At 36.7% G+C, this 26,319-nt stretch overlaps 1 protein-coding gene and 1 long non-coding RNA gene across 10 annotated transcripts in view; one reads left to right on the forward strand and one right to left on the reverse strand.

Annotated features, from left to right (window-relative positions):
• The window catches only part of HEATR5A (HEAT repeat containing 5A), a 103,885-nt gene extending 77,974 nt beyond the window's left edge, over nt 1-25,911 (forward strand). For 8 of the 9 annotated variants that reach the window (XM_053670507.1, XM_053670512.1, XM_053670510.1 and 5 more), the window contains 13 exons: nt 1,732-1,971; nt 3,450-3,631; nt 5,042-5,110; nt 6,767-6,946; nt 9,383-9,605; nt 11,309-11,551; nt 13,550-13,677; nt 15,091-15,238; nt 16,092-16,364; nt 18,296-18,520; nt 22,020-22,174; nt 23,690-23,903; nt 24,403-25,911. In XM_053670507.1, coding sequence (XP_053526482.1) covers nt 1,732-1,971; nt 3,450-3,631; nt 5,042-5,110; nt 6,767-6,946; nt 9,383-9,605; nt 11,309-11,551; nt 13,550-13,677; nt 15,091-15,238; nt 16,092-16,364; nt 18,296-18,520; nt 22,020-22,174; nt 23,690-23,903; nt 24,403-24,710 — 2,588 coding nt within the window. In that variant the 3' untranslated portion in view covers nt 24,711-25,911. Of the gene's footprint in view, nt 1-1,731; nt 1,972-3,449; nt 3,632-5,041; nt 5,111-6,766; nt 6,947-9,382; nt 9,606-11,308; nt 11,552-13,549; nt 13,678-15,090; nt 15,239-16,091; nt 16,365-18,295; nt 18,521-22,019; nt 22,175-23,689; nt 23,904-24,402 lie in introns of those variants that run through there. The other variant, XM_053670514.1, reaches the window with a different exon arrangement.
• LOC128628197 (uncharacterized) lies at nt 18,472-24,473 on the reverse strand. Its single transcript, XR_008392529.1, has 3 exons — nt 24,383-24,473; nt 22,081-22,128; nt 18,472-18,556 (listed from the first exon to the last, which is right to left on the reverse strand). It is a non-coding gene; the product is annotated as an uncharacterized LOC128628197 (long non-coding RNA).
• Nucleotides 25,912-26,319: the final 408 nt, after the last annotated feature.

Raw genomic sequence — 26,319 nt, forward strand, 5'->3', positions numbered from 1 at the left:
CTTTAACTTGACCTTATCTGAGAGGACTTTATCTGCCCTTCCATTCTAAATAATAGCCTTGGTGAGCAGAGTAATCTTGGATGTAGGTCCTTCCCTTTCATGACTTTGAATACTTCTTTCCAGCCCCTTCTTGCCTGCAAGGTTTCTTTAGAGAAATAAGCTCACAGTATTAGGGAAACGCCCCTGTCTGTAACTATCTTTTCTCTTGCTGCTTTTACGACTCTTTGTCTTTTAACCTTTGGCATTTTAATTATGATGCATCTTGGAGTGGGCTTCTTTGCATCCATCTTGTTTAGGACTTGCTTGCTTTTTGAACTTGCTTTTTGGACTTGCATGTCTATTTCTTTCCTTCACCAAATTAAGGAAGTTTTCTTTCATTATTTTTAAAAATACATGTCCGATTTCTTGCTCTCTCTCTCTGCAGCCAGAAGTTGTGAGGACTTATCTACCTGGCACTGGAACCCAGGGCTGGGTGGGGGAGCTGCTGTGGGGTGGGACTCCTCACTCCCTTGATATTCCTCCTGAATTTTTAGCTACCACATGTGGGTGTGGGACCGGCCTATTTTGGGTGTGTGCCCCTCCTACCAGTCTGGATGGATGTGGTTTCTTTAGTTCTGTAGTTGTCAGAGACTTTTACTCAACTTGATTTCTGATGGCTCTGACTTATGATTGTTCTTTTATTTAGTTGTAATGTTGATATGATTGTATGAAGAGGGAAGCCATGTCTGCCTATGCTGCCATCTTGAGTGGAAGTCTCTACCTTGATTCTTAATGGTCCTCTTCTCTTCCAGTTATTTAGACCTCTTTCAACCATTCTTGTCCACATTTTCCTTCTTGAATGCTCTCTTCTATACCTACTAATTACCTTACAAGGACTTCTACTTAAAAGAAAATGTGTATGGGCATAGACAGTTTGAATAGACTTTTCTGGTGTCTCACCTATCTGTCTTTTAATTTTGCATTTATACCCTGTGAGCTTACTAACTCAATTTTATTTTACCATGTATTCATTGTATCTTGTAGTTTGGTCCTATCCATCTTTACTTGGAAAACATACATTTCAGTTTCTGTTGACTTCTCAGTCATAAGATAGGACTTTTCCATGACTTTATTTGTGATATCTTTACTATCTTTCATAAAATACTCAAAAAATATCAACATATAGGATATCTTGAGAAAAACTAGTTGGTTTCTGTGGCGTTAGTTTCACTTTTAAGTCAACATTTAGTACAAGGAGAAAATACATGTACTTCACTACTCAGTGGCTCTAGTTCTCAGGACAGCGTGAGACCATAATGACAGCAATGGGTCTATTCAGAGGAACATACTTCAGACCTTTTCTGTGGGTTCAGGAACCTTCTTAAATCTGTTCAAGGCCACATTGTTAAAATGGCATACCCAGTATAATCCACTATACTCCCTACTAGAGAATTTTGATCTTCCTTAATACAGAGGATTGATAATTACCTAGTATCTAGTATCATAGTCAGTTTTTCATTTTGCATAATTTAACAGCTTTCTTTTACCTCACTTTCTTACTTAGAAATGGTTCTAACAGCATTTCTTTAAATATCACTGTTATCTGTATTTATTAGGCATGATTATTTTACATTGTAAAAAGATGTGTGATTGATCAACAGTGATTATGTTCTGAATTTGAAGTCATTTGTGTTCCTTTATAAATATATCTTCAAATTGATTGTAATTACTTGTATTCTTCCTCGATACAAGATTTTACAACTGTAACTTGTGTGGATACAATGCAAGAGGAGGAAGGCGATAAAGGGGATGATGCCTCAGTTCTGACCCCCAGAAACGGGGACAGATTCCATCCTTTCACCAATCCCCGATGGGCTACCAGAGTCTTCGCCGCTGAATGTGTCTGCAGGATAATCAGCCAGTGTGAGAATGCACACTGTGCACATTTTGACATTGCGTTAGCACAAGAAATGAAAAGAAAGGATTCAAGAAGTAAGTGGCATAATTATAAAAAAAACAAATGATATATGTAGAAATGCTGTCTGCTTATGTTTTCAATATTCATTTAAAAAGTAAAACTAAAAGGTTTGTATTCCTCCAAATCAGTTATGAAACTGACTATAACCTTTATGTAAACTGTAAGTGTAGTATATTTTAAATGTTTAAATACATTTTTAATGAATAAGCTTCTTAAATTGGCATTCACTTGTTTAATGGACATGGAAAACAAGTTAAGTTTATAGAGAGTAATTATGGTCTTACAAAGTAGCATGTGTGTTAGGTACTTCCCAAAATTTATTTTCTGAGTTACCAGTTACAGCAATTGTATTTATAGATTATCTTGGTTCCATGAATATTACTAAGAAAATATTTTAGTCTTTCTCAATGTAAACATAATTTTAAGACCATTTTAACCTTCAGTTTTTTATTATTGCTGCCTAAATATGTATTTTATGGTTTGATATCTGATTTTTTAAATTGACTTCAGTAGATGTTCAAAGTGGTGATGTACATATCTAAATGCTTTGAAAATATTCTTTACCAGGCAAAGGAATTATAAAACAAAATGTTGTTATTACCAGTTTGGGAATAGGAATTAGGTATCTCTGTTTTAAGGATTTTTCAAGCAGCATTTATAAAGTTTTTTTATTTGTGACAGGGACTGTGCTAGATACTTATAGTATAAAATTAGTATATCATAGTATTGATATACTGTGCTTACTGATTACTGTGCTCCCATTTAAAATTGTGATTGGCACCTATTAAGATGAGTTTGTTTCTTCACTGTGAACTATAGCTATTCTTCCTTGGATTAGTCTCAAACATATTTTAGGTAAAGGTTAACTGTACCCTAAACATTTTATTGTTGGAACATTGTTAAATGATTGTCTTGTTTATTCCTGGTAGCAGTAAACCAAAGAATGTGTTGTAGGAATGGAAGGAATTTTCATTTATAATTTTATAGCCAGAAATGTTTTTTTTATTTCCATCATTTGAATGTGTGGCAAGACATACAAAAATAAGGTATTCTAGTCCATTTAAAGTAGTACATAAAATTATTTTTTAAAAGAACATCAAGTCTTGTAGCTTCAACTTGATATAAGGAGAGTAATTAAATTACTAATTCATCAATACCCAAAGTCTACTAAGTACCTTCCAAGGTACTTTTATCAGAAAGTATAATCGAAATTTTCATTGACGGTACTTTTAACACCCTTTTAAAAGATACTAATTCTGTCTTTGGTTTTTGAATAGCTGTATAATTATTTGCTTTGATACAGCTTTTCTGTGTATTTCCAGTTGTGCCATAAACCCAAGCTTTCAAGTTTGTATTTAACAAATTATAAAACAAAACAGTAAATCAAATTAGAGAGATTTAAAAAGAAGTCTAGATTATGAAATTAAACTACAAAATTTAACACAAGTTCCAGCATACTCTTTTTCTTGATAAGATTTTTTTAATCTTATAGGTGACTTTTTGGTGCTGCATCTTGCCGACTTAATTCGCATGGCTTTTATGGCTGCCACAGACCATAGTGACCAGCTCCGTCTTTCTGGCCTTGAAACATTGTTAATTGTTATTCGGAGATTTGCAAGTATTCCAGAACCAGAGTTTCCAGGACATGTAATTCTGGAACAGTATCAAGCCAATGTAAGCACTTTCTGCTAGAGAATTTAATTATTAAACATCTGGATAAAAAGTCTGTGAAACTGCCCTGACCATTGTGGCTCAGTCGGTTGGGCACAGTCCCACAAAGGGAAAGGTCACCGGTTTGATTCCCAGTCGGGGCACATGCCTAGGTTGCAGGTTTGGTCCCAGTTCAGGGTGTGTGTGAGAGGCAGCCAATCGTCGTCATTTCTCACATCGATGTTTCTCTCCCTTTCTCCCTCCCTTCCCCTCTCTACAAAATAATCTTTTTTTAAAGTCTATCAAACTAATTGGCATGTCACCTTTTAATACATAAATGACTACCTGTGCTTACTTATATATCACCATTATAATCAGTATATAAAAAATGCATATATTTGAAGAAATCTGCAAAATGGAACATAAAATAGGTCTTTTATAACATTAAAGGTTAATTTTTATCATTAAAACCTTTATGGTAATTTAGAGAAATACAGAATTTTGGTAATGAAACTTCTTATAAAATATCTGACTGAGCATAAGATAACACTAAATCATTGTGCTATTTTCAAATCACAGTTACTAGAATGGGTGTAACCACCCTTTCCTGGACTTATAAGAGTTCAGGTTTCTAATACTGGTTCTGTAAGCTTTTTAACTGATGTTTGCTGTATTGAGCCAATCGGAAGACCCAGGAAGATGACAGAATCACCAGCTGTTATACCACACACATTGCATGTCAACCTGCACCAGCATTCCTCCCAGGAAATCTCATTATGATTCAGAGGCAGCGGTTAGGGAGGCCAGAGCAGTTCACTAGTCGTTGGCGGTGTCCATCACGTCTTCCCAGCAGGTGATGCCAACCATATGCTTAGGGAGAAAGCAGGAGGAAGGGAGTGGCAATTCGTAAAACTGTCATATTAGAACAAAATTTTATAATTCAGCCTAATTAAGAAGAGATCCGTTATATTTTTAGTCCCCTTAAAATTGCAGATGATAGGAATAAATTAACAACTCACTTAGCAGAAAAGGAAATTTGTTTTCAGAAATCTTAGTTGTCTCAACACTGGCTTTACAGAATTTGCAAAGTTTCGCAGTCCAAGCACATCAAGATGGTTCTATTAGCACCCAGAATCTTACAAAGACACAGTGCTTCTTTCCCAGCACTCCCAGCGAAAGTCTTAAGGGGGGCTTTCATGATACCACACGGGTCTCTGCAGCAGGGCAGTGCCGGCAGCTCCACAGCAACAGCATGGGCTGAGATATAGGGGGAAGGAACGTGCCCTAAAGGAAGACTGAGATATGCTGGGCCGGCAGAAACAGTAGGTGTCTGTAATACCTGTGGTAAAGAAATAACTTTACTAACATTAAAATGAAAAAGAGCTTGTGCTGTCTTACTTATTGATCTTGCTATGGCATATAATTTTTTGCCAGGTAGGAGCAGCACTTAGACCAGCCTTCACTTCCGAGACACCACCTGACGTCACTGCCAAAGCATGCCAGGTAAATGGGTAAATGCCTCAAAACGTAAAGCTTAAGGAATAAAACCCTCTCTTTGGAGGCAATTCTCCAATTATTTGATGCCACAGCTTTATATTATAGTTTTCTAACCATTTATCTCAGCTGCTTCTTTTTCTTTACTTTTTATATTTAGAGAATTTCCTCTTTTGTACAACTGCATGGAAATCCAGTATACAGATAAGGCACAATTTAATCAGTGACAGATACATCAGCGTTTTCATCTTTTGCTCTTTAAGTAGTGCTAGAGTGAAGGACTTTCTGCATAGGTCATTTCAGGGGGTGCATGCAGTCTGTAAAATATATTCTCCATAATTTAATTGCTGAGCTAAAGAGTAAGTATATTGTAGGGGTTTATGAGTTTCTGCTCCTACCAGTAACTACCAGTATGCAAGTTGTCTCATAGTTTGAGCAATATTGTGAATTGTCAAACTTTTTGATTTCTTGTCTATGTGATGAAGTAAAAAGGGTATCTCAGGATAGTTTAGATTTGTATTTCAAGTACGATTGAGGTTTTTTTTAATGTATCAAAGAACCATACAATATATAATTCTAAACAGGTGCTTTTCTTGGAGTGGTTGTCACACACTCAATATCCAGCCCTGAATGACCTGAAATAATTAAAAGTAGAACTGCCTTGAATTGAATTAATTATAAACATAATGAAAAAAACTAATTTTAGTCAAGTCTTTCAACTTTATTCACTTGTATTCAGGAAATGTGAGTACCTTCAATACTCAGAACCATGTTACATGTACTGAGTCTCTATCAATCACTTTATGTGTGCTTGTGGTAAGCCACTTGAAATTTTGTGAAATGAGACAAGTGAATAAAAAAATGGAAAAGGAAAAATAAATTTTCTCTAGAAAAAGAGAACTACTGTGACAGCCAGGAAAAGCATAAACATCCCTGATAACTGAGTCAACTTTTGCATTGGAAAATTATTAATGATGTTTTTTATTAGAAATTTTAAAAAAGAAAATTTTAGTATCTTGTCTTCAAAAGAATCAAAATGTTTGGGGTTTTAGCGTTAGGTACCTTTATCTTTCAAGAAAGTTACATTAATTAACCATACAATCTCAGATTTTAAAATAATTCACCAGCCCTGGCTGGTGTAGCTCAGTGGATTGAGCACGGGCCTGTGAACCAGACAATCAGGGTTCGATTCCCAGTCAGGGCACATGCCTGGGTTGCAGGACAGTTCCCTCAGGCCAGCTCCCAGCAGGGGACACACGAAAGGCAAACCGTACATTGATGTTTCTCTCCCTCCCTCCTCCCCTCCCCTCTAAAGATAAATAAATAAAATATTTTAAAATAATCACCAAAATAATCAAGATTGGAGATTTAATTCAAATGTTAATCCACACATTTAAAGTGATACCTTCTATGGCTTTATCCATGTAAATACCATTTGAAACTCTTCAATTTTATATACTAGTACTGGTTTATTTGCTTCATCCTTAGACTTCATTTCCTTTTGAAATACTGGCTTTTAAGAATCATCAGCAGCATTCCTTTGGGTTTCTTGGTAGCAAGGTGATTTCAGTAACTAGATTCCTAAATTGTGAATGACCCTGATTGAACTCCCAAGGGGAAGATCTATCATTTTTAAATGTAACTTCTAATTTTCTTAAAAATCAGGTTTGCAGTGCCTGGATAGCAAGTGGAGTTGTAAGTGACCTTAATGATCTCCGAAGAGTTCATCATTTGCTTGTCTCATCATTAACAAAAATACAGGCTGGGAAAGACGCTCTAAGTCACTTATACAACGAAAGTGCTTCTACAATGGAGATCTTAGCCGTGCTAAAGGCCTGGGCGGAGGTTGGTACTTCTCATTGTATAATGGGAATTTTGGCAGTTGTTAATCAACACCTTGGACCATAAACTGAAATGAACTTTTTAAAGCACAAATACTCCTTTTTTAAGGTTGACAAAAGGCTTTCAATATATAATTTGTTATATGTTAGTTTTGGCGAAGCATTCTAAAGTGTTCTTTATTTTCTGTTATTTGCTGCTTTCAGCAGGGCCAGTCATGAGCCAGAGAGACTTTATAATAAATAGCCAGTGAAAATCAGCTTTTGTTGAAATCTGAATTACTAGAAATGTGGGTTTGTTTACATGTTCTATTAATTCTATAACGCATACTTTAATTTTGTATGCTGTTTTGTAGAATGACTTTGAATATTAAATAAGTCATTTCCTTTTCTAAGGTTAAAGAAATATTATATAAAAATGTTTAACTTTTCACCCTGGCCCAGTGGCTTAAGTTGATTGGAAAATTATCCCATGCACCCAAAGTTTGAGGGTTTGATCCTTGTTTGGGGTGCATGTGGGAGGCAGCTGATCAAGGTCAGTCTGTCTGTCTGTCTGTCTCTCTCTTTCTCACTTTCACACTTTCCTCCCTCCCCCCCTTCTCTCTCTCTAAAATCAACCAATATATCCTCTGGTGAGGATTTTTAAAAATGCTTAAGTTTTTCTGAGTTACTTTTCTAATCAGGGAGAAAGCTCTTTTTTTGTGTTTTTGTTTTTTAATTTCCCATGGAAATGTTCAAGCAGCTATGAAAGTGAATATAGTGGTTGAATGAACCTACTTATACCCATCACCCAGCTTTAGCGGTTACAAAACTTGGTCAGGCTGGGTTCATACATCATTTTGATGAAGGCGTATAGTCTTATACTGCAACTGAGAGAATTAATCAATATGTAAGAAAGGGTTTCCTACAGCACACCTAATTAAAATCTGAAGATTGTAGAATCTGTCTTCTGTTGTTGTTTTTTTTTTTAGGGTTGACAAATTCTTGGTTAGGAAGTAGTTTTGTCTAGATTTAATAAGCTGCATCTGTCTTCAATAGTCAGCTCCTTATGCTTTTTTTCATAAGTGAGATTTTATTGGTTGTTTTGAGGGTAAGTACACAGACATTTCAGTTTGTACACAGTTCTTAACATATGCACCCCAAATGTAAAGTCATGTAATTGGGATTCTTTCCTGAAGTTATCCCTTTGACTTTCCAGTTTAAAATTTGAGGACTAATTTTATTTAGTAGAGTATCAAGTACCAGTATCTGCAGATGCTAATATGCTGTTACATCAAAGTCCAACTAATTCACAACTTAATATCACATATACTACATGATTGAGTTTTCAATCTTTCATGTGTCAATCAGCACGTTAACAAAGTTACTAAAAAAACTGGACTGCCACACCAAAAATGTTACAGAGTGCACAAAATTCTGACAGGGAGAGCCAAGATCAAGGAGTGGTTTTTTTTAGGAAACAGTTCTACCAAAAACATGAGAATAGAAGCAATTTAAAATGTTCAAGACATAGTAAATGCATGACTGACTCCAAACTCTCTTGGAGAGTTTGCCATTTAGCAAGCTTTGTATTATAGGATATAAAAACTACCCCCATCTATGGAATGTTAATATAGTTTACATAGTGTTCTTTATAATAATTTGAATCTGTGTTCTTGCTTAAGCCGATTACCTGCTCTGATTTTCTGTTCATAAAGATAATGACTGACCAATAGATTCTACTTAAAGGAGGCTCATAATATGCCAAATGCTTGGCACCAGATAACAGTTGGTATTCAGATTTGAGAGGTTTTCAGTAAGTAATTAATACACTGCATATTCCATGTATTCATCCAGGAAGTCTGGGACAGTACCAGTCAAACACTTATCTGTAATAAAATGTTTGCATATTCACATTGTGTTGGATGAACAGGCTCACATAAGTTCAGTCACTTTTGCTACCACATTAGTTTTTCAGAAATGTATTTTTTCTTAAACATCCTGTAGTCCTATGAACAGCTCATGTTAAGTCTTTGTATGTAAACTTTTTGCAGTGGTTTAGTGGTAATTTTAAAAGAAAATACCTTTAGTGTTTCAGCCTACAACACATCAGAGATGGCCACCTGGAATTGTATGTTGAGATGAATTTTAAGGCCAAAACAAGACTTGGTGAGAGAGTACCACGATCATTTCCTTGCAGCCATCAGTGGTTGTAAAGGTGCACAGTGACAGCATATTTATGAAGTATTTTTATCCCTAATGTGTCCCATTGAAGATAACCTTTTGAATCTCCACTCCGTTTTTGTGTGTGTGGTTACACATGTACATGTACACTCTTTATATCACAGTGCATTTCAGGTCCAGTACACTCCGAGGTAAGTCTGCCTCCTCAGCAAGACACAAATATTACAGCACCTTTTCAGTGGCTGCAAGATCTTCCTATTTACAAATTAACTTTTAACAGGTCTACATAATCGCTGTAAAAAGACATAAAAACCACAAACAACCTTTGAAGACTACCACCATTTCAGAAGAGAGTGTTAGAAATGGGTCGTACTCATCCGATGGGCTGCTTGACTTAGTCCACACAGACCTGGGCACCCTGAGTAGGCTCTGGCTTGCTGCACTTCAGGATTTTGCTCTCTTAACTTTGCCTTCAGAATTTGCCTCCCAACTTCCTATTGAAGGTAAGATGGTAAAATATTTACATAATTTGTAGAGTGACAGCAACTTTTCAGTACTTCCCCTTTTCTTAGCAGATAATGTTTATCTGAAATATTTTCCTCAGAACAATTTTCATTCATAGAATAAGCATTTGAGACTTGCTTCAGGTTGGACACCCTGAAATGGATTGGCTAGTTTATGAGACATGCATATCTTAACTCCCAAGATACTGTCAAATTGCTCTTCTCCCAAGTGGTTGTAATAATCTACATGCTTTGTTTCACTGCATCTCCCCACCCTTATGTTATCAATTTTTACCCATCTGATAGGTATGATGGAGTATTTCAGTTTTATTTTATTATTTCCTTGATTGAGAACCTTCTTTTGTAGGTTTATAGGCTGAGTTTCTTTTAATAAATCACCTAGTCACAATCCTTGCCTATTTTCTACTTGGTATTTGTTATTTTCCTACTATGTTAATTCTTCATATATTTTAAATACTCTTCTTTTGTGGTTCTGTATTTTGCAGATATATTCTCCCAGCTTATTTCTTTTACCTCATTAGAATTTTTATAATCAGTCATTTATGGTTTATATGTCTATGTAGTATCATAAATTTTTTACTTAAGATTATGAAGATCTATAAACTTTATAGTTTTGCTTTTTACATTGTGAACTTCAGTCCAACTAAAATTTAGTTTGTGTGTGTGGAATGGGGATAGAAATCTAGTTTTATGGTTAGTTGTTAATACTGCATTTTGTGGATTAGATATTTGGTAGCCATACTTCATCTTCATGTTATTCCAAAATGGCTATTTTATTTTTACTTCATGACGTGAATTTTAGTGTTAGCCTGTCAAGTTCTGTTAGAATTTGAATTGGAGTTATACACAGAGATAGGATGTAGAGTGTTTATTGTACTTTTCAACAGCATAGAAATGGAAATAATCTGATTTATTGATGTAAGTTTTCAGCAAAAGTGAATGACAGACATAAATCAACATAAGTAAATCTCGAAAACATATTAGGTGAAAAAAAGCAAGTTCTAGAAGGGTATACATATGATGCCTTTTGAGTAAACTTACACACAAAATAATAGCATATTATCTGTGAATCCAAACATATGTTGTGCCCGTGTACAAGCCTACCTAGGAGTGGTCCACACTGCAGTGAAGGAAGTGGTGACAGGAGGAGGGGCAAGAACTGCTGATGGAATGAAGTGTTAGGTTGGTAAGAGGTTTAAGAAAGCAAAAGGTTACATTAATCTTGGAGGTACGTAAGTGGGTGTCAGTATTTGTTTAAACACACAGACACCACGTATTTGTTTTAAAATATTTGTGATTGAAAATAAATATTTAAGACTTAGCTTGGAAATTTCTAATAAAGTTGTAAAGGTACATCAACCCTGTGTCCCCACAGTTGTACTCCCAATAGAAATAAAATATCAATAACGTGGCAGCATGGATGAATCCCCCAAAACACTGTTATTTAATGTATCACAAAAAAGTGCATACTGTATATTTTTCCATTTATATGAAGTCCAAGGACAGGCAAAACTAATCTGTGTTGATAGAAGTCAGAAAATATTTCCTGTGGTATTGGGGACTAAAAAATGGTCCTAAGGAAGTTTTGGGTGGTGGGAATGGTCTGTATCTAGTAACAGGGAAAAGAGAAAATGTAGATTTTCTTACTCATCTGGAAACCCTTTGCTTCTCCCCTTTTGTAGGTGGTACCTTCTACACAGCAGAGACCAGCGAAAATGCAAAAGTGCACTATTACAACTCATGGGCGCTTATCCTCCACGCTACAGCATTGTGGCTTACAAGCACAGGGTTTGCGGACCCAGATGAAGGAGCGTCTAATCTCTCAAGGCCTGTAACACCAACTTCCATGTGTCAGGGTTCATCATCTGGGGCTCCCGTAAAGTCTCCTGAGGATGTCTACACCGATAGATTCCATCTTATTTTAGGTCAGTAAAAGAGCCAACAAGCTTCCAACACTATAGAGTTTTTCTTGAATTATGCCTCGCTGCCTATCAGTTCTTGATGGCTGTTACCTCATTCTGTATTAGGTGTTAATGATAGCCTTGATATAATTAAATAAACTTGCATATAGTTTATAAATCGCAAATTTCGTAAGTTTAGAAGCCCATTACAAGCTGACTTCATCGTCAATTTGAATTACAGAAATTGCAAGAGAAGCCTAGTTCTTTCCATAGCGTTTTTAAAAGATTCATGTGGGCCCTTCCCAGTGTGGCTAAGTTGGTTGGAGCATTGTCCCATAAACCAAAAGGTCACAGGTTTGATTCCCAGTCAGGATACATGCCTGCATTGTAGGTTCAGTCCCTGGTCAGGGCATGTATAAGAGGCAGCTTATCCTGTTTCTCTCACATTCATATTTTTCTCTCTCAGCCTTCCTCTCTCATAAATAAATGGATAGATAAGTAATCCATGTGGTATCAGTAGTATATGTATATATATATATATATATATATATATATATATATATATATATAAATCATATGTACTAATGGGTCATTCCCCTCTGCCTTTCCCCATCCTCAGGAATTGTAACATTTAAGAAAAGTATACTCAAAGGTACAGAATTACAAACAAATATTTAAGCTTAAAGATAAATTAGATTTTTACATTTATGAAGCTTAATCCAGTTTTTGGCTTCCCTGGAATTTTATTTTTAAAGTAAGGTGTCTTTCAAAGGTACAGTGAGTTTCTAGAATATATGGAATAACTGTTTTTCATGTTTTACCTATTTCATTCCTTACTGATAAAGAAATTACTTCTTAAATTTTTAATTAGTTAATTTATTTTTAAAGAGAGGGGAAAAGAAGGAAAAAGAGAGTGACAGAAACATCAGTGTGTGGTTGCCTCTTGTATGCCCCCTACTAGGGACCTGGCCCACAACCCAGGCATGTGCCCTGACTGGGAATCGAACCAGCAACCCTTTGGTTTGCAGGCCTGCACTCAATCCACTGAGCCACAGCAGCTAGGGCTGATAAAGAACTTACTCATTAATGTGAGACATGAAGTTTCTATTGAAGTAGGTAGAATATGAAAAATATTTATTCCATATATTCCTTCCCAAGCTAGACGTGACCAGATTTCCTATATCATTGGGTATATTAAAATTTTCTTTCCATTTGTCTTGAAATGCAGGCTTTTTAAAAACAGACTTTTATAGAATGAAGGATAACAGAGCTATTATGAGCATAAGCCATGCAGTTCGACTACCTCCATTCAAATTCTTGATGTAACCCATTGTAACCGATTTTGCATGGATTCAGTTACTTAAACTCAATGTTCATTGCCTTCTCTCAAAAGAGTGGTAATAATAGTACCTACTTCTTCAGGTATTGTGAGAATGAAATGAAATGACATATATAACGCGCAGTGCCTGCTATATAATAGTCACTCAATATATTTTAGAATAAAGTTAAGAAACTACATGTTACATCCTCTGGGACAATTTATTATAATATTTGCATCTCTTTTAAAAGATTTTGTTTATTTATTTTTATAGAGGGGGAAGGGAGGGAGTTAGACAGGGAGAGAAAGATGCATCAGTGTGTGATCTCACGAGCCCCCAACTGGGAACCTGGCCCACAACCTAGGTATGTGCCCTGACTGGGAGTCGAACAGGTAATCCTTTGCTTTTGCAGTCCACTGAGCACACCAGCCAGGGTGTAATATTTTCATCTTTTGACTACTTCATAGCAACTACACAATAGTGCACAAGCCTAATTGAGATTATTCTTTATGTACATGCAGATGAAAATACACTATTAAAAGACTTGCCTCATCACTTAATGGTTTAGAATACTAAATTTATTGTAGCTTGTTTGCATTACATTTTGTTAAACTTACTTGTACATCTTATCAAAATGAAGAGTTGTTTAACTTCAGAAACTAAGAGTCTCAAAGAAGCCTCCCTGTTTTTCTGCTCTCTGCAGGAATCTGTGTGGAATTTCTGTGCTCCTTGCGCTCGGAGGCAACCATGGAAAGCATTACTGCTTGTTTACATGCATTGCAGGCCCTTCTAGATGTTCCTTGGCCCAGATCTAAAATTGGCAGTGATCAGGTGATTTAATTGTTTTTTATTTGGCTTTTGTAGATTTTCAAGAACATACATGCTCAGTTTACTAGAGCAAATAGAGAGTGAACATGGAGAAGTAAAGAGAAAACTAGTTAGCTGCACAGCCAGGCCTCAGAACTCGAATGCTGTCAGCAACCGTGCTGACCTGGAGCAGTCTGGCCTCTGCCACTGTGTCTCTGCTTCTGCTGCACCTTCTGCTGCCACCAGCCAGCCACTCTGTGAAGCAGCTCTTCACACTGTATGGTGATAGGAAGGTTCTATGTTGCACTGTCCAGTATAGTAGCCACAAGTCACAGGTGATCTTCTTTCTTTGTCTCTCTGTGCTTCAGTGCACCCTGTTCCTCATATTCATCTGTAATTTTATATTCCATTTCCTTAAGAGAGAATCTGCTTGGTTCACACAGTTACTGTCTATTACAAAGTATTGTTGTTGGCTGAGCTCTCCTTCCAGGTCTTTTAAGAGAGTGCTGGTTAGCCTATAGGTGGAGTCACTGATGGCTCAGTTGTAACCATGGTAAAAGGATCACTGTACAAAGTATGGCACTTCCTTTAACTGCTTTCCCAGAAGCAACTATGCATAGGGTAGGCACCCTCAACATCAGTATATATGATACTGTATACTATATACTGTACCATCAGTATAGTATCAGTATATAAAATTTTTATCATTGACTCTTGCATGTTAAGAAACATGGATGGTATGATTTCCTCTCTATATATGGACTATTGTTCACCTTATTAATACTGTTGTTTATTCCGTTTAAAGTATTAATCGGGTTCCTACCTGACTTGGTTAGTATTTATATAGATTTTAAACTTTTTGTGCTTGTTCGTGTTGTATGTTAAAACAATTATTATAATGATAGATTTACTCTGTTATATCTAAAGATGAAAGAAAGTCACCAGAGTAACCAGTAGAAAAGAAATGGGGCAATGAAATATTATTTGTCCAGTGTATTTTATTCTTAGGGAGATATCCATTCTGTGCATATTAACTTGCCCACTTTTAATGCTGTACTTCTCCATTATTCTTTGTTATTACTTAAAAAAAAAACCTTAATATAAATCTGGGAATCTACATAGCAGTCCTTGTATTCTTTTACCCATATTTCTCATCTTGTTTTGAAAGTTTTCTTTTCTTTTTTCCCCAGTTTAGGACCTGTGTGAAAATGACCTTTTGTCACAGTGCCATCTCCCGCGAGATTGGGACAAAAACCAATCTGCATTTGGTTTAAAGTGGAGCAGGTTATATAACTTTGCACTGACACCTTTAGTTTTTTAGTGAGCAATTTGTTACATTCTCTTTTTCTGGATTTTGTCATAGAATTTAGCATTGTTTTTTGTTTTTTCTAGGAAAGTATTTCCAATACAATCTCCCCTAAATGTTTTCTATGATAGGACTTGGGTATCGAGTTGTTGAATGTACTACATCGAGTAATTTTGACCCGAGAATCACCTTCGGTTCAGTTGGCTTCACTTGAAGTGGTAAGACAGATTATCTGTGCAGCTCAAGAACATGTGAAGGAGAAAAGACGAAGTGCAGAAGGTGACTGTTAACCCACAATGCCCAATTATTCACATGGCATCACTATTTTTTAATGTATTGCTTATGTGTCTGTGTCATGCTATAATCTGTTATGCGTAGCACAAGTGAAACATGTCTAGAGTATGGCTATAAATTCTCCTGTTCACTTTTACATGTTAGCTTGAATATTGTCAGTAGCTAAACTATTATTCCTTGAGAAAGTGAGAATTTTAACAAAACCCTGGAAGCAAAAAAAATTTCTTATTCTGATTGAGTACTTAATCAGAGTAATGAGCTTTGAGTTTACTAATGTACATGGAAAGACCAAAGACCAATTAACAATTTTTTTAATGACTTAGGTATTGCAAAGTCATTAGATTGCTTATTTATAAGTCTAATTCGGTATGGGTCAGCTTATGATTCAAGGTTACAATTGACTACATGTAAAAGAAAACCCAATGTAACCATAAATGTAAAACATAGGGCTTACTCTCCCATCTACAAAAGTCCAGAGGTGGGCAGTCCTGGGCTGGTATGGCAGCTGCATAAAGACATCAGGGACCTGGATTCCCATCTTTCTGTGTTAAGGTTCCAAGCTCAATGCTGGAGCTCTGGCTGTCAGGACACGTTCTTAACAGCAAGGAACATTTTAAGGCCAAGAGGTTACAAAGGATTTTTTTTTATTCATTGCAGTAAGAACTCATAATAAAGACAACTACGTTACCTTCCTGACCACTTTCTCCATCAATCTTTAACACCTAACACTTAAGCCATTTAAATGCGTTGCCTATAACAGACATGAACTAAATTACCATCTACCAGAAGCAAAGTAAATATGAAGCATTTATTCACCACTCTTCTTTGTGTCTTTTAGTTGATGATGGGGCTGCTGAAAAGGAAACCTTGCCAGAATTTGGAGAGGGAAAGGACACAGGAGGACTTGTACCTGGGAAATCTTTGGTTTTTGCAACACTAGAACTGTGTGTGTGCATTCTAGTTAGACAGCTCCCAGAACTAAATCCTAAACTGACGGGCAGCCCCAGAGTAAAAGGTACAAAGCCACAGATGCTGTCAGAGGATGGAAGCAGATTGGTTTCAGCTGCATTAGTTATCCTCTCTGAACTTCCCGCAGTGTGCTCTCCTGAAGGTATGCCGTGGTGTGTAGTTACTTTAGTTGGCCTGGGAGGAGAAAAATGGTTTTAATAGATAAAGGACATGGTTGCTAATCCTTTTCTCATTAAACCAAATCTGACCCAGAGCTTTGGGTAATGTTATTAATCCTCTAAGACTAACATTGCATTCTACTAATTTGTTTTACTAAAAGGGTGAAAGTAATTCAGAGACAGCATGTACTGCAGATATGTTTTTAGTGGTGGACAGTATTTTAAACCGATCAGTGGCAGTACTCACTCTTGGGCACTTTTTTAGTATAAAATATGTAATGGACTGTCCCTACCCCAACGATGACAGAGTTTGTCATCATATCCAGTTCCAGTTGGGATCAAGTCCATACTTTTACTATAGCTTTAAGGCTCTCCACAGGACTCTACCGAGTCACTCCCTCCTCTTCATCCTGCCGTGTGAATTTTAAACCTGCATCATACTCATCCCTGTTCTGTGCTGTTGTCCACAGTGTTATTTGATCTGAAGTGACCCTGTCTCTCTTCTGTGTAAAATTTTGCCTTCCTTCGAGGTTCAGCTCCAAGCCTGCCTCTTCTGTGAAGCTCCCCTGTATATACACAAATGTGTGTTGCTACTGTATGTAGATACATAGTTCTTACGTGTCATACAGTGGTATGAGATATAATTGATTATACAGAAAGCAGATACATATATATATACACAAACTTACATCTTATTTTCAATGAAATATTTTTATCCTCTAGGAAATCTAACATATAATAGGTACTCCATACTTAATACTTTTCATTTGGTAAACATATTTCTGCTTACACGTGTTGACCAATTTATGTGCTGTCTTTTTTTTTTTAATGTGACTCTAACTTCAATTTGAATTAAAACCTGTGTTTTTTGTTCTCACACATTGCTTTATACCAAGAGTGGCAGAAAAAGTGACTAGCAAGCAGAGGATTTTAGCTTCAGTCTCTTTCATTTTAAACACAACTAACATTTCAGCTTTTTGGTGGCTATGAAAACTTTAATATTTTGTACTGAGTGGATTGCTACAAATTTCTTGAAAGAAGTTTAATATAAAATGAATTCAAGTGGACAGTGCCGATGGTTTTGCAACGTTGTGAATGTGCTTATGCCACTAACTGTACACTTTAAAATGGTTAAGTTGGTAAGTTTTATATTGTGTATATTTACCACACTAAAAAGCAAATAAAAATAAATTCAACACTTGCCAACCACCGAGTAAAAAATAAGAGAGCAAAAGATAATGGTACTGTGATACAACGTAAACATTTTCAGCCCTTCCTGGTGCGGCCCAGTTGGTTAGGCACCATCCTGCCAAGCCCGCGGTCACCAGTTTGATTCCTAGAGGGTGCATGTCTAGGCTGTGGATTCGGTCCCCTCTGGGGGTGCAGCTGAGAGACAGCAAATCAGTGTTTCTCTCACACAAATGCTGCTCTCCCTCCTTATCTCCCTCCCTCTCTAAAAAGAAATAACTAATTAATTAAAAATTAAACAACATTTTCATTTATAACCAAAATATAATCCAGTACTTAAAATCTAAAGATTATTTACATTATCTTAACAGTTATAGTCCTTTATGAAAAATCATCTTAAAAGCTAGAAATCTGCCCTGGCTGGTGGAGTTCAGTGGCTTGAGCATTGACGGGCCCGTGAAGCAAAGGGTCACTGGTTTGATTCCCAGTCAAGGCACATGCCTGGGCTGCAGGCCAGGTTCCCAGTAGGGGGAGGATGAGAGGCAACCACACATTGATGTTTCTCTCCCACTCTTTCTCCTTCCCTTCCCCTCTCTCTATAAATAAATAAATAAAATACATTTTTTAAAAAGCTAGAAATCTTTGACATTGTCTTACTCATTAATGGTTTCTTTTTAGGAACTATATACATAGACTGAAATACTATTTTTAAAAATGTATCTTACAGGAAGCATCTCAATTCTCCCCACTGTACTGTACCTCACCATTGGGGTCCTCAGAGAAACTGCTGTGAAGTTGCCTGGGGGCCAGTTATCTTCAACAGCTGCAGCCTCCCTGCAGGCTCTGAAAGGAATATTGTCTTCTCCCATGGCCAGAGCAGAGAAGAGCCAGGCTGCTTGGACGGACCTTCTCCGTAGTGCTTTAACAACAGTTCTTGACTCTTGGGACCCAGGTAATGACAGCTCCTTGGAAGCTGCTGTTCAGTTTGCTTTAAAAAAGCAAGAGGGACAGTTTTTTTGAAAATAAGGTATTTACTTGATCATGATTTGTAATCTCACCTGAAAGAGACCATATTTACTACATACGTGGTTAGAGAATATAGTGGATAGAAACACTTGTGTTCTCATTTTAGTATCTTTAACCTTTAATACAAGTAGATGACTGGCAGCCTGTATAGTAAGTTGACAGTGAAAAAACCTCATATGTAATATTATATTAATTTAAAAACATAGTATGATCTATGACTAGCTGACAGAACTTTTTAATATGCATAATAGCCCTGACTGGTGTGGCTCAGTGGGTTGGGCACTGTCCCACAAACTGAAGGGTCACTGGTTTGATTCCCAGTCAGGGAACATGCCTGGGTTGCAGGCCAGTCCCCAGTAGGGGGTGTGCGATAGGCAACCACACATTGATGTTTCTTTCCCTCTTTCCTTCCCTTGCCCTCTTTCTAAAAATAAAATCCTTTTTGAAAAAAGAAAAGAAACCAAATCTGTGAAAGGCATAGGGGAAAGCAATTTGGGGCAAAATAGGTCACACTACAGTGTAGGCCCCAAAAAGCTGAGTGAACCTGAGGGGTCTAATGGGCCTGCCCATCAGAGTGTCCCACAGAGGACAGCAGTGGCCTGGCCTGTATCCTCAGATGCGGGCTGCCCGACAAAGGATGTGCTCTCAGTCCAGGCAGCTCTGGAGCTAAGGCCAACCTGCGTGAGCTGACAGCTGACCACACCCCCCACAGCAGGGCAGCACCTTCCCCAGCGAAGGGGATGTCCGCGATACACTCTGTATGCCACAAGAGGTTCTCAGCAGAATCAATTTCTTAGAGGATTAGAGAGCATTCTTCACTTGGACATCATAGATAGGGATTTTAGGCACAGAATTTTGATCAAATGCCTGGAGATCTAATTAGTAAGGTACATTCGGGGATACCAAATAGGGAAGTGAGAGAATGTGCGTTTGGAGGAAAAAGGAGGAGGCTGAATGATGATTAAATAGAAAAAGATGTGAGTCGGATGTGCTTAGGGCCAGATTATGGAGGATGTGTCTTGGTCTGTGATTTGGACTGCTTTTAATATTCCTGTGGAATTAGTAAAGGCTTTCGGGGGAGTAAAGTGATTTGCATTTCTAAAGAATCATTCTGGCAGCAGTATGGAAAAGAAAGCAAGATTGGTGGAGGTAAGATAGTAGCAGTAAGGATAGAGAGAATAATGAAAACTAAAATATTAATTGTACCAACAGAATTTACTGACAGTTGGTTTAGGAGTTGAAAGGGTGGAATGAGCGGAACATCCATAGTACTGTTGACAGAAATACCAAGGTGAGCACTTTCAGGGGGATACAGTGAGGTTAATTTTGAGAAGCCTGTAGGACAATCAAGTGGAACAGGATATGTAGAGGTCTGGAGTTCAGGAAGACAATCTGGAGTAGAGATGATTTTAGACTACATGTGTAGTTGTCAGTGCAACCTGTAGGATGGTTGAAATTACCCAGTTTAAGTTTACAGAGCAAGATGATTGAGAAGAGAATGCAGTCAGAGAAGCCAAAGTAAAGGGGTTTTAGTGGCAGGAATGATCAGCAGTGTAAAATGCAGTGTTGAGGTGCAGACAAGAGGTAAGGAAGGTACATAGTAAAACAGTACATGGTCAACAGTTACAATGATCACAGCAGTGTGCCCGCTTATGCATAACATCTCTTGTAGAGTTTTTTGGTGGAACATCAAATCACCCAGGTGACTCAGCTCACCTACAGCCCATATTTGGCGCCCAGCAACTTCTGGCTTTTCCTGAAACTAAAATCACCTTTGAAAGGGAAGAGATTTCAGACCATCGATGAGATTCAGGAAAATACCATAGGGCAGCTGGTGGCAATTCCAGCAAAGGATTTTGCAGAGTGTTTTGAACAATATAAGAGATTCTGATAAAATTGTATGAGGTCCTAAGGTGCCTACTTAGAAGGGAACTAAGGTGTCATCCTATGCACAATTTTTCTTATGTCTTATATGTTCTTCAGAAATGTCTGTGTTTTCCATATTACATGGCTGGACACCTTCTGCACAGACTGTGTGTGTGTGTGTGTGTGTGTGTGCACGCACCCCTTTTTTTCAACAGCAGCAATCCATTCTTATACAAATTAATGAGTTGAGTTTGTTTCTCCTTTTCAAATAATATTGATTTTCCACATCAGACCCACTAAAACTATATAATGAGAGTCTGACTTTGGAAAATGAGTGAATGAAGAATTATATCAAATCTTCAAATTATATTTGAAGGAAATAGAAAATTCCTTCAAATGATTGATGGTAAAGGGGACCAAAAGTTTTGCCTTTGGGGATATTGATTTTTAAGTTGGTTATTAAGAAACAAATTACCTGTAAATGGCTCATTCTTTTGAAATCTAAGATCCTATCCGCCCCCCTTTTCTTCTTTGTCCAAAATGTCATTTATACCCAGTTTTGCCTCAGTGCCTTTGGAATTTTCATGCTTAATGTGAATTCCCCATGAACATGTATTAAAATTTTATCTTCTCCTGTTAATTTCTCTGTTAGTTTGATTGTTAGCCCAGCTAGAAGAATTTACAAGGTGGGAGGAAAAGCATTACTTTTTAGTCCCCACAGTGGCCTATAAAGGTGTTTTCATGTTTTTCTCTGCTGTTAAGCAATGATATATGAAGCAGTGTGCTAAGTTATTTTCACACATGTACTATCAAAATATGAATACTTTGAAATTAACAAAGAAAAAATAATTGGCCCTGACTGGTGTGGCTCAGTGGATTGAGTGCTGACCTGCAAACCAAAGGATCATGGATTCCATTCCCAGTCGGCACATGCCTGGGTTGCAGGCCAGGTCCCCAGTTGGGGGCAGGAGAGAGGCAACCACACACTGATGTTTCTCTCCCTCTGTTTCTCCCTCCCTCCCCCTCTCTCTAAAAATAAATAAAATCTTTTAAGAAAGGAAAAATAATTGGCCAAGCATTTCTGTATTGCTCCACAATAGAAATAGTAATATGATGGCTAATACACATTGAGTATTTTATTCAACATGCTATTCTAATGCTTTACATGGATTAACTCATTTAACCTCATAAATGTAAGTTCTATTGTTACTCCCATTTTACAGATGAGGAAGCTGAAGACAGGGTTGAATGTCCAAGGTCACATAACTAACAAATTTATATATTCCTACTAAATTTGTATGTGTATTTACTGATATCTTTACCTGTAAAGATTGTAATTACTTTGGTAATTCTTGGCTGTAGAATTACTTATAATGCACATTTTTAAACCTACAACATTTGCCAGGAGTCTCAAAGTCAATTAGTGTTTTCTTTCTAAAACCATTATGTACACAAAAGAAATTGTTACCATCGAAGTAGAGATAGCTTCACACAGATAAATAAAACAGTGAATATGGCAGTATTAGGATCTGGCTCACATAGATCATTTTTCTCTGCAGGAGATGGAACACACCAAGAACTTGATGAAGTCAGTCTCCTTACTGCTATCACAGTATTTACCTTGTCTGCCAGTCCAGAAGTAACAATTATCCCATGTCTTCAGAAGCGCTGTATGGAGAAATTTAAGGTTACTCTTGAGATTAAAGATCCTATGGTAAGCGTCCTTAGCAGAGAGATGTTTGTAATATCAGTCTGTTTATGCTTTTGCAAAAACTTCTGTGATTTTATTTTTACGTTTTTTTATTTTATTTTTAGAACAGAGAAAAACTTTTCTCTGTTCTTGGGGTGACAGAGCCAAATAATAATGCCCTAATTGGCCCTGAAGATAGAGCACAGTTGGGGAAAGATAAAGGAAATGTTTTAAAATAAATAAATAAAGTTGAAATAGGGGTATCTTAAAATTGCTATATCTCTAGAATTTTTTAAGGGGCATTTAATAAGATACATTGGAGCTTCTTATAGTGGATTTCCCTTTTAAAAAATTATTTTCAAGAAGAAACAAAGACTCCAGCTCTGGCTGCGTGGCTCAGTAGGTTGGAGCATTATCCCTTACACCAAACAGGTTGCAGGTTCCATCCCTGGGCTGTGGCTTCAGTCCCTAGTTGGGGTGCATATGGGAGGCAACTGATCCGTGTTTCTCTCTCTCTAAAATCAATAAACATAATTCTGGTGAGGAAAGGAAGGGAGGAAAGGAAAGGAAAAGAAGACTTTAGTATATGATTGTGAAATAATAGGACCCATTCCAAAAACAGTACATAAAAGTTGATCCTGTCACTTTGTGGTCCCTTCATTTACTGAATTAACTTCCTATTCCTTTATGTGCTACAAAGTGAGTTTGTACCATATGATCACAAATATTTTGACTCCACAAATGTAGGAACCAGGTTTTTCAAAAAATTAATCATCCAGATCCATTCCAAGGTATTGAATAAAGGTTGATATATACAGTAAGTCTTCACTTAACATTGATGTAAGTTGTGTGACTTGAAGCAAAACAACATATAAAGAAAGCAGTTGATAAAATTGGTATTAAACAGTAGTTCCTAAGGTATCTGTCAGCATGAAAACAAGCAACGTCATTTCAGGACCCGCTGTATTTGATGATAGTCCTCTCCTTTTCTTCTCTTCTATTTGTTGCCTATGGCAGTGCCAGAGCTTTATGCAGCAGTCTCAAAGTGATGACTTTCCTGTCATAATTATCAAAATGATGACATCATGGTTCGGGTACACTAATTAATGTGTCTTAAAACCATGACATTTGAATTTTAAATTCAAGCCACTTTTATCTAAAACATTTTCTGAATCTCCTAAATGTTTTTCAAGTTTGTGTGTATGTTTCGGTTTAATTTTGGTATTAGATTATAAAAGGGCACATGAGGGGGAAAATGGAAACTAGAGAAAAGAAGAAAAATTAACCATACAACAAGGAAGGCAAGCTCTCCTATTCTGGTGTCCCCACATACTTCTGCTCCCAATCCAAAGTGTCACGGCTACTGCTGTTATTAGCATGCAAGTGTGAACACCTGTTACCACTTGGAATTCCACAATTAAAGATACATTAGAAATAAATTTAAATGTCTTTTTAGGGGTCTTTTTAATTTACATGTTAAAATTTACATTAATGTAAATATTTACAGTTAATGCTCTTTTTGTCTCTTACCTGATTTAGGTACAAATCAAGACCTATCAGCTCCTACTTTCCATTTTCCAGTGTCCGAATCCAGCTGTTTCCTACCCTTACATTTACTCCTTGGTATCCTCTATTGTGGACAAACTACAGGAAATAGACACGAAAAAGCCTGAAGACACTACTGAGCTTCAGATCCTTCAAGAAGGCATCAAGGTCTTGGAAGCACTAGTAACTGTTGCCGAAGAACAGCATCGTAAGTGTCAGCCAGAATTCATGCTATATCAGAATCTACCCCAAATCAGAAATGTAGTGTTATTTAAAATGTGAAACATTCAGGGGGGCGTGTGGGTAGGGATGGGAAAAGGCAAAAGGAGGGTAAATGGTAATGAGGAAAATACAATAAAAATAAACTATTAAAAGAATTGTTGTGTTTTGGGGAGGGTGGAGGGGTTATGGTCCAATAAATTTCTTAAAAATTAAAGTTAAACAGGTGAATGAATTCCTGGAAAAAAGTAAAACATTCAGATATTTGTTAAATGAATAAATTTTTAAAATGTAAGAGTCAGTGTATTTTCATATTCATTTAAAGGCAGTATTATGTTAACGTGAAGTAGTGTTAATTTGGGAGAAGAGAAGGGAAGAACTGTTTTCCCCTTAAGTGGGGGGAAATGTGTGCAGATGAAATGTGTTTACAACTTTGCGAAATGAACATTTATAGCACCTAGGGCTTACCTCCTGTGTTTACTTCCCAGGCTCTCAGCTGGTGGCCTGCCTTCTACCCATCCTCATTTCCTTCCTTTTGGATGAGAATGCTCTGGGATCAGCGACTTCCATAATGAGGAATTTACATGACTTTGCTTTGCAAAATCTCATGCAGATTGGGCCTCAGTATTCAACCGTGTTTAAAAGCGTAATGGCTTCTTCTCCGGCCCTGAAGGCGCGCCTTGAGGCTGCCATAAAGGGCAACCGGGAAAGTGTCCCAGTCCGGATACCAACATCTAAACATACCAAGCACCCTGGAAAGAATTTAAGCATCCAATTAAAGACCAGTTTTCTCTGATGTTACTTTTTTCACTAATAAGCACCTTAATATAGTACTTGATTATTTCCTTCTCTTTGGGGACAAAAGTGACATTTTAGACACAAGTGCACTTGGAGGTCTGGTTGATTATTTTCATTTAAATAGCTGTGACTTTTCAAAGTAACAGCAGGCTTACCATTTTTTGTGTTGTGTGTGTGTGTGTTTGTTTTTTTCCCATTTAATAAAACTACAGAGGTCTGTCGGTATTCTTGCCAGGAATTTCAAGAAAAGTGCTGAAGACCTGACCTTACTAAACAATCCACTGCTTTAAAAATGAGGAACTGAATCAGATTCCTGCCTGACAATCCACATATACATTGTATAGTTAACGCTGTGACCAACAGATTTGAGTGTATTGTAAATTATCTGCATTAATATTGTATCCCAATTGCTGACTTAAAGTTCTGCCTTATTCAGCAATTGCCTTGAACTTTGTCGGGATTTCTCAACAATGTTAAATGATTGGAAAGCTGTTTAGGAAACTTGGTTTAGAATTACTCAAAACATAATAGTAGAAATGAATTACAACCCTATAGTATTACTTAAGATTTGGTATCTATAAATATCATGGGTTTTCACTACCTATCGGTTTTGTTTGTATTAGGTTAAGAAAATAGAGATTTTGCCCATTTTAAATAGAATAAGTCATCTTCAGTTTTTCAAGTGGATTTTCTGTTACCTTTATTCCTAATAATTTTGTTCATTTCATTTTTGGAAACATACCAATGACTTTAATATAGATACATATCTATATTTAAATTAACTATGGGTTTATATAAATGTCAAATTTAGTACAACAAATTTAGATAAATGAATAAAAGTATGTTTTTTTAACATGGAACATATTTTAATATAGAAAAAAATCTAAAGATGAAGTCATTGGTTGAAAAGCGTTTTTTAACCCTTGGTGACTATCAACTCCCTTTGCACTTCAGTGTTATTCTCTGAATCAAGCACTATGTCAAAACAAAGCATCTCCCTGTTAAATATTAAAAACTGAAGTTATAGGGGTGTGTTCGGAATAGAGAAAATACTTTGAGTCAGGCAAGAGCAATGTGATGTACTTTATTTTATTATGTTTGTATATAAATACTCTTGTAAATTGTTCTGAATGAAAACATTTGACAAATTCTAACACTACAGTTTTTCTAATTTACATAAATAAAGCTAATTTTCTTAATTCTTGCATTCGAAATTATTTACTCACAAAGATAGCTGGTTAATTTCACAGGTTGCAGAAAATCAATTTATGCAACTTGGCCATTTTTCTCAGAGGAGCCCTTTCTTTGGAGCATTTTTTTTCTTTTTTTTTAAATCAAGATTAAAGCATGCAAATTTATTTAACATTTTTATTTGTACACAGAAGTCTTCATAAGAAAAAGACCCAGATTCAGATATAAAAGACATTTAAAAAAAGGAAATTAAAAAACAAACAAACTACAACTCATCCCCTCCCAATGTGGCTCAATTGCTTGGGGCACTGGAGCATTCTTTGCAATGGTTTGGATTGTCTGTCTCTGTAATTGTCTCCAGGAATTTGAGAGTATACTTCTCACTGTTTCCTTCACCTGAGTGCCCTTTCCTCCTT

Source organism: Artibeus jamaicensis, unplaced genomic scaffold (assembly GCF_021234435.1).
Source record: "Artibeus jamaicensis isolate MK-2021 breed Jamaican fruit bat unplaced genomic scaffold, CSHL_Jam_final contig_588, whole genome shotgun sequence".
Taxonomy (NCBI): domain Eukaryota; kingdom Metazoa; phylum Chordata; class Mammalia; order Chiroptera; family Phyllostomidae; genus Artibeus; species Artibeus jamaicensis.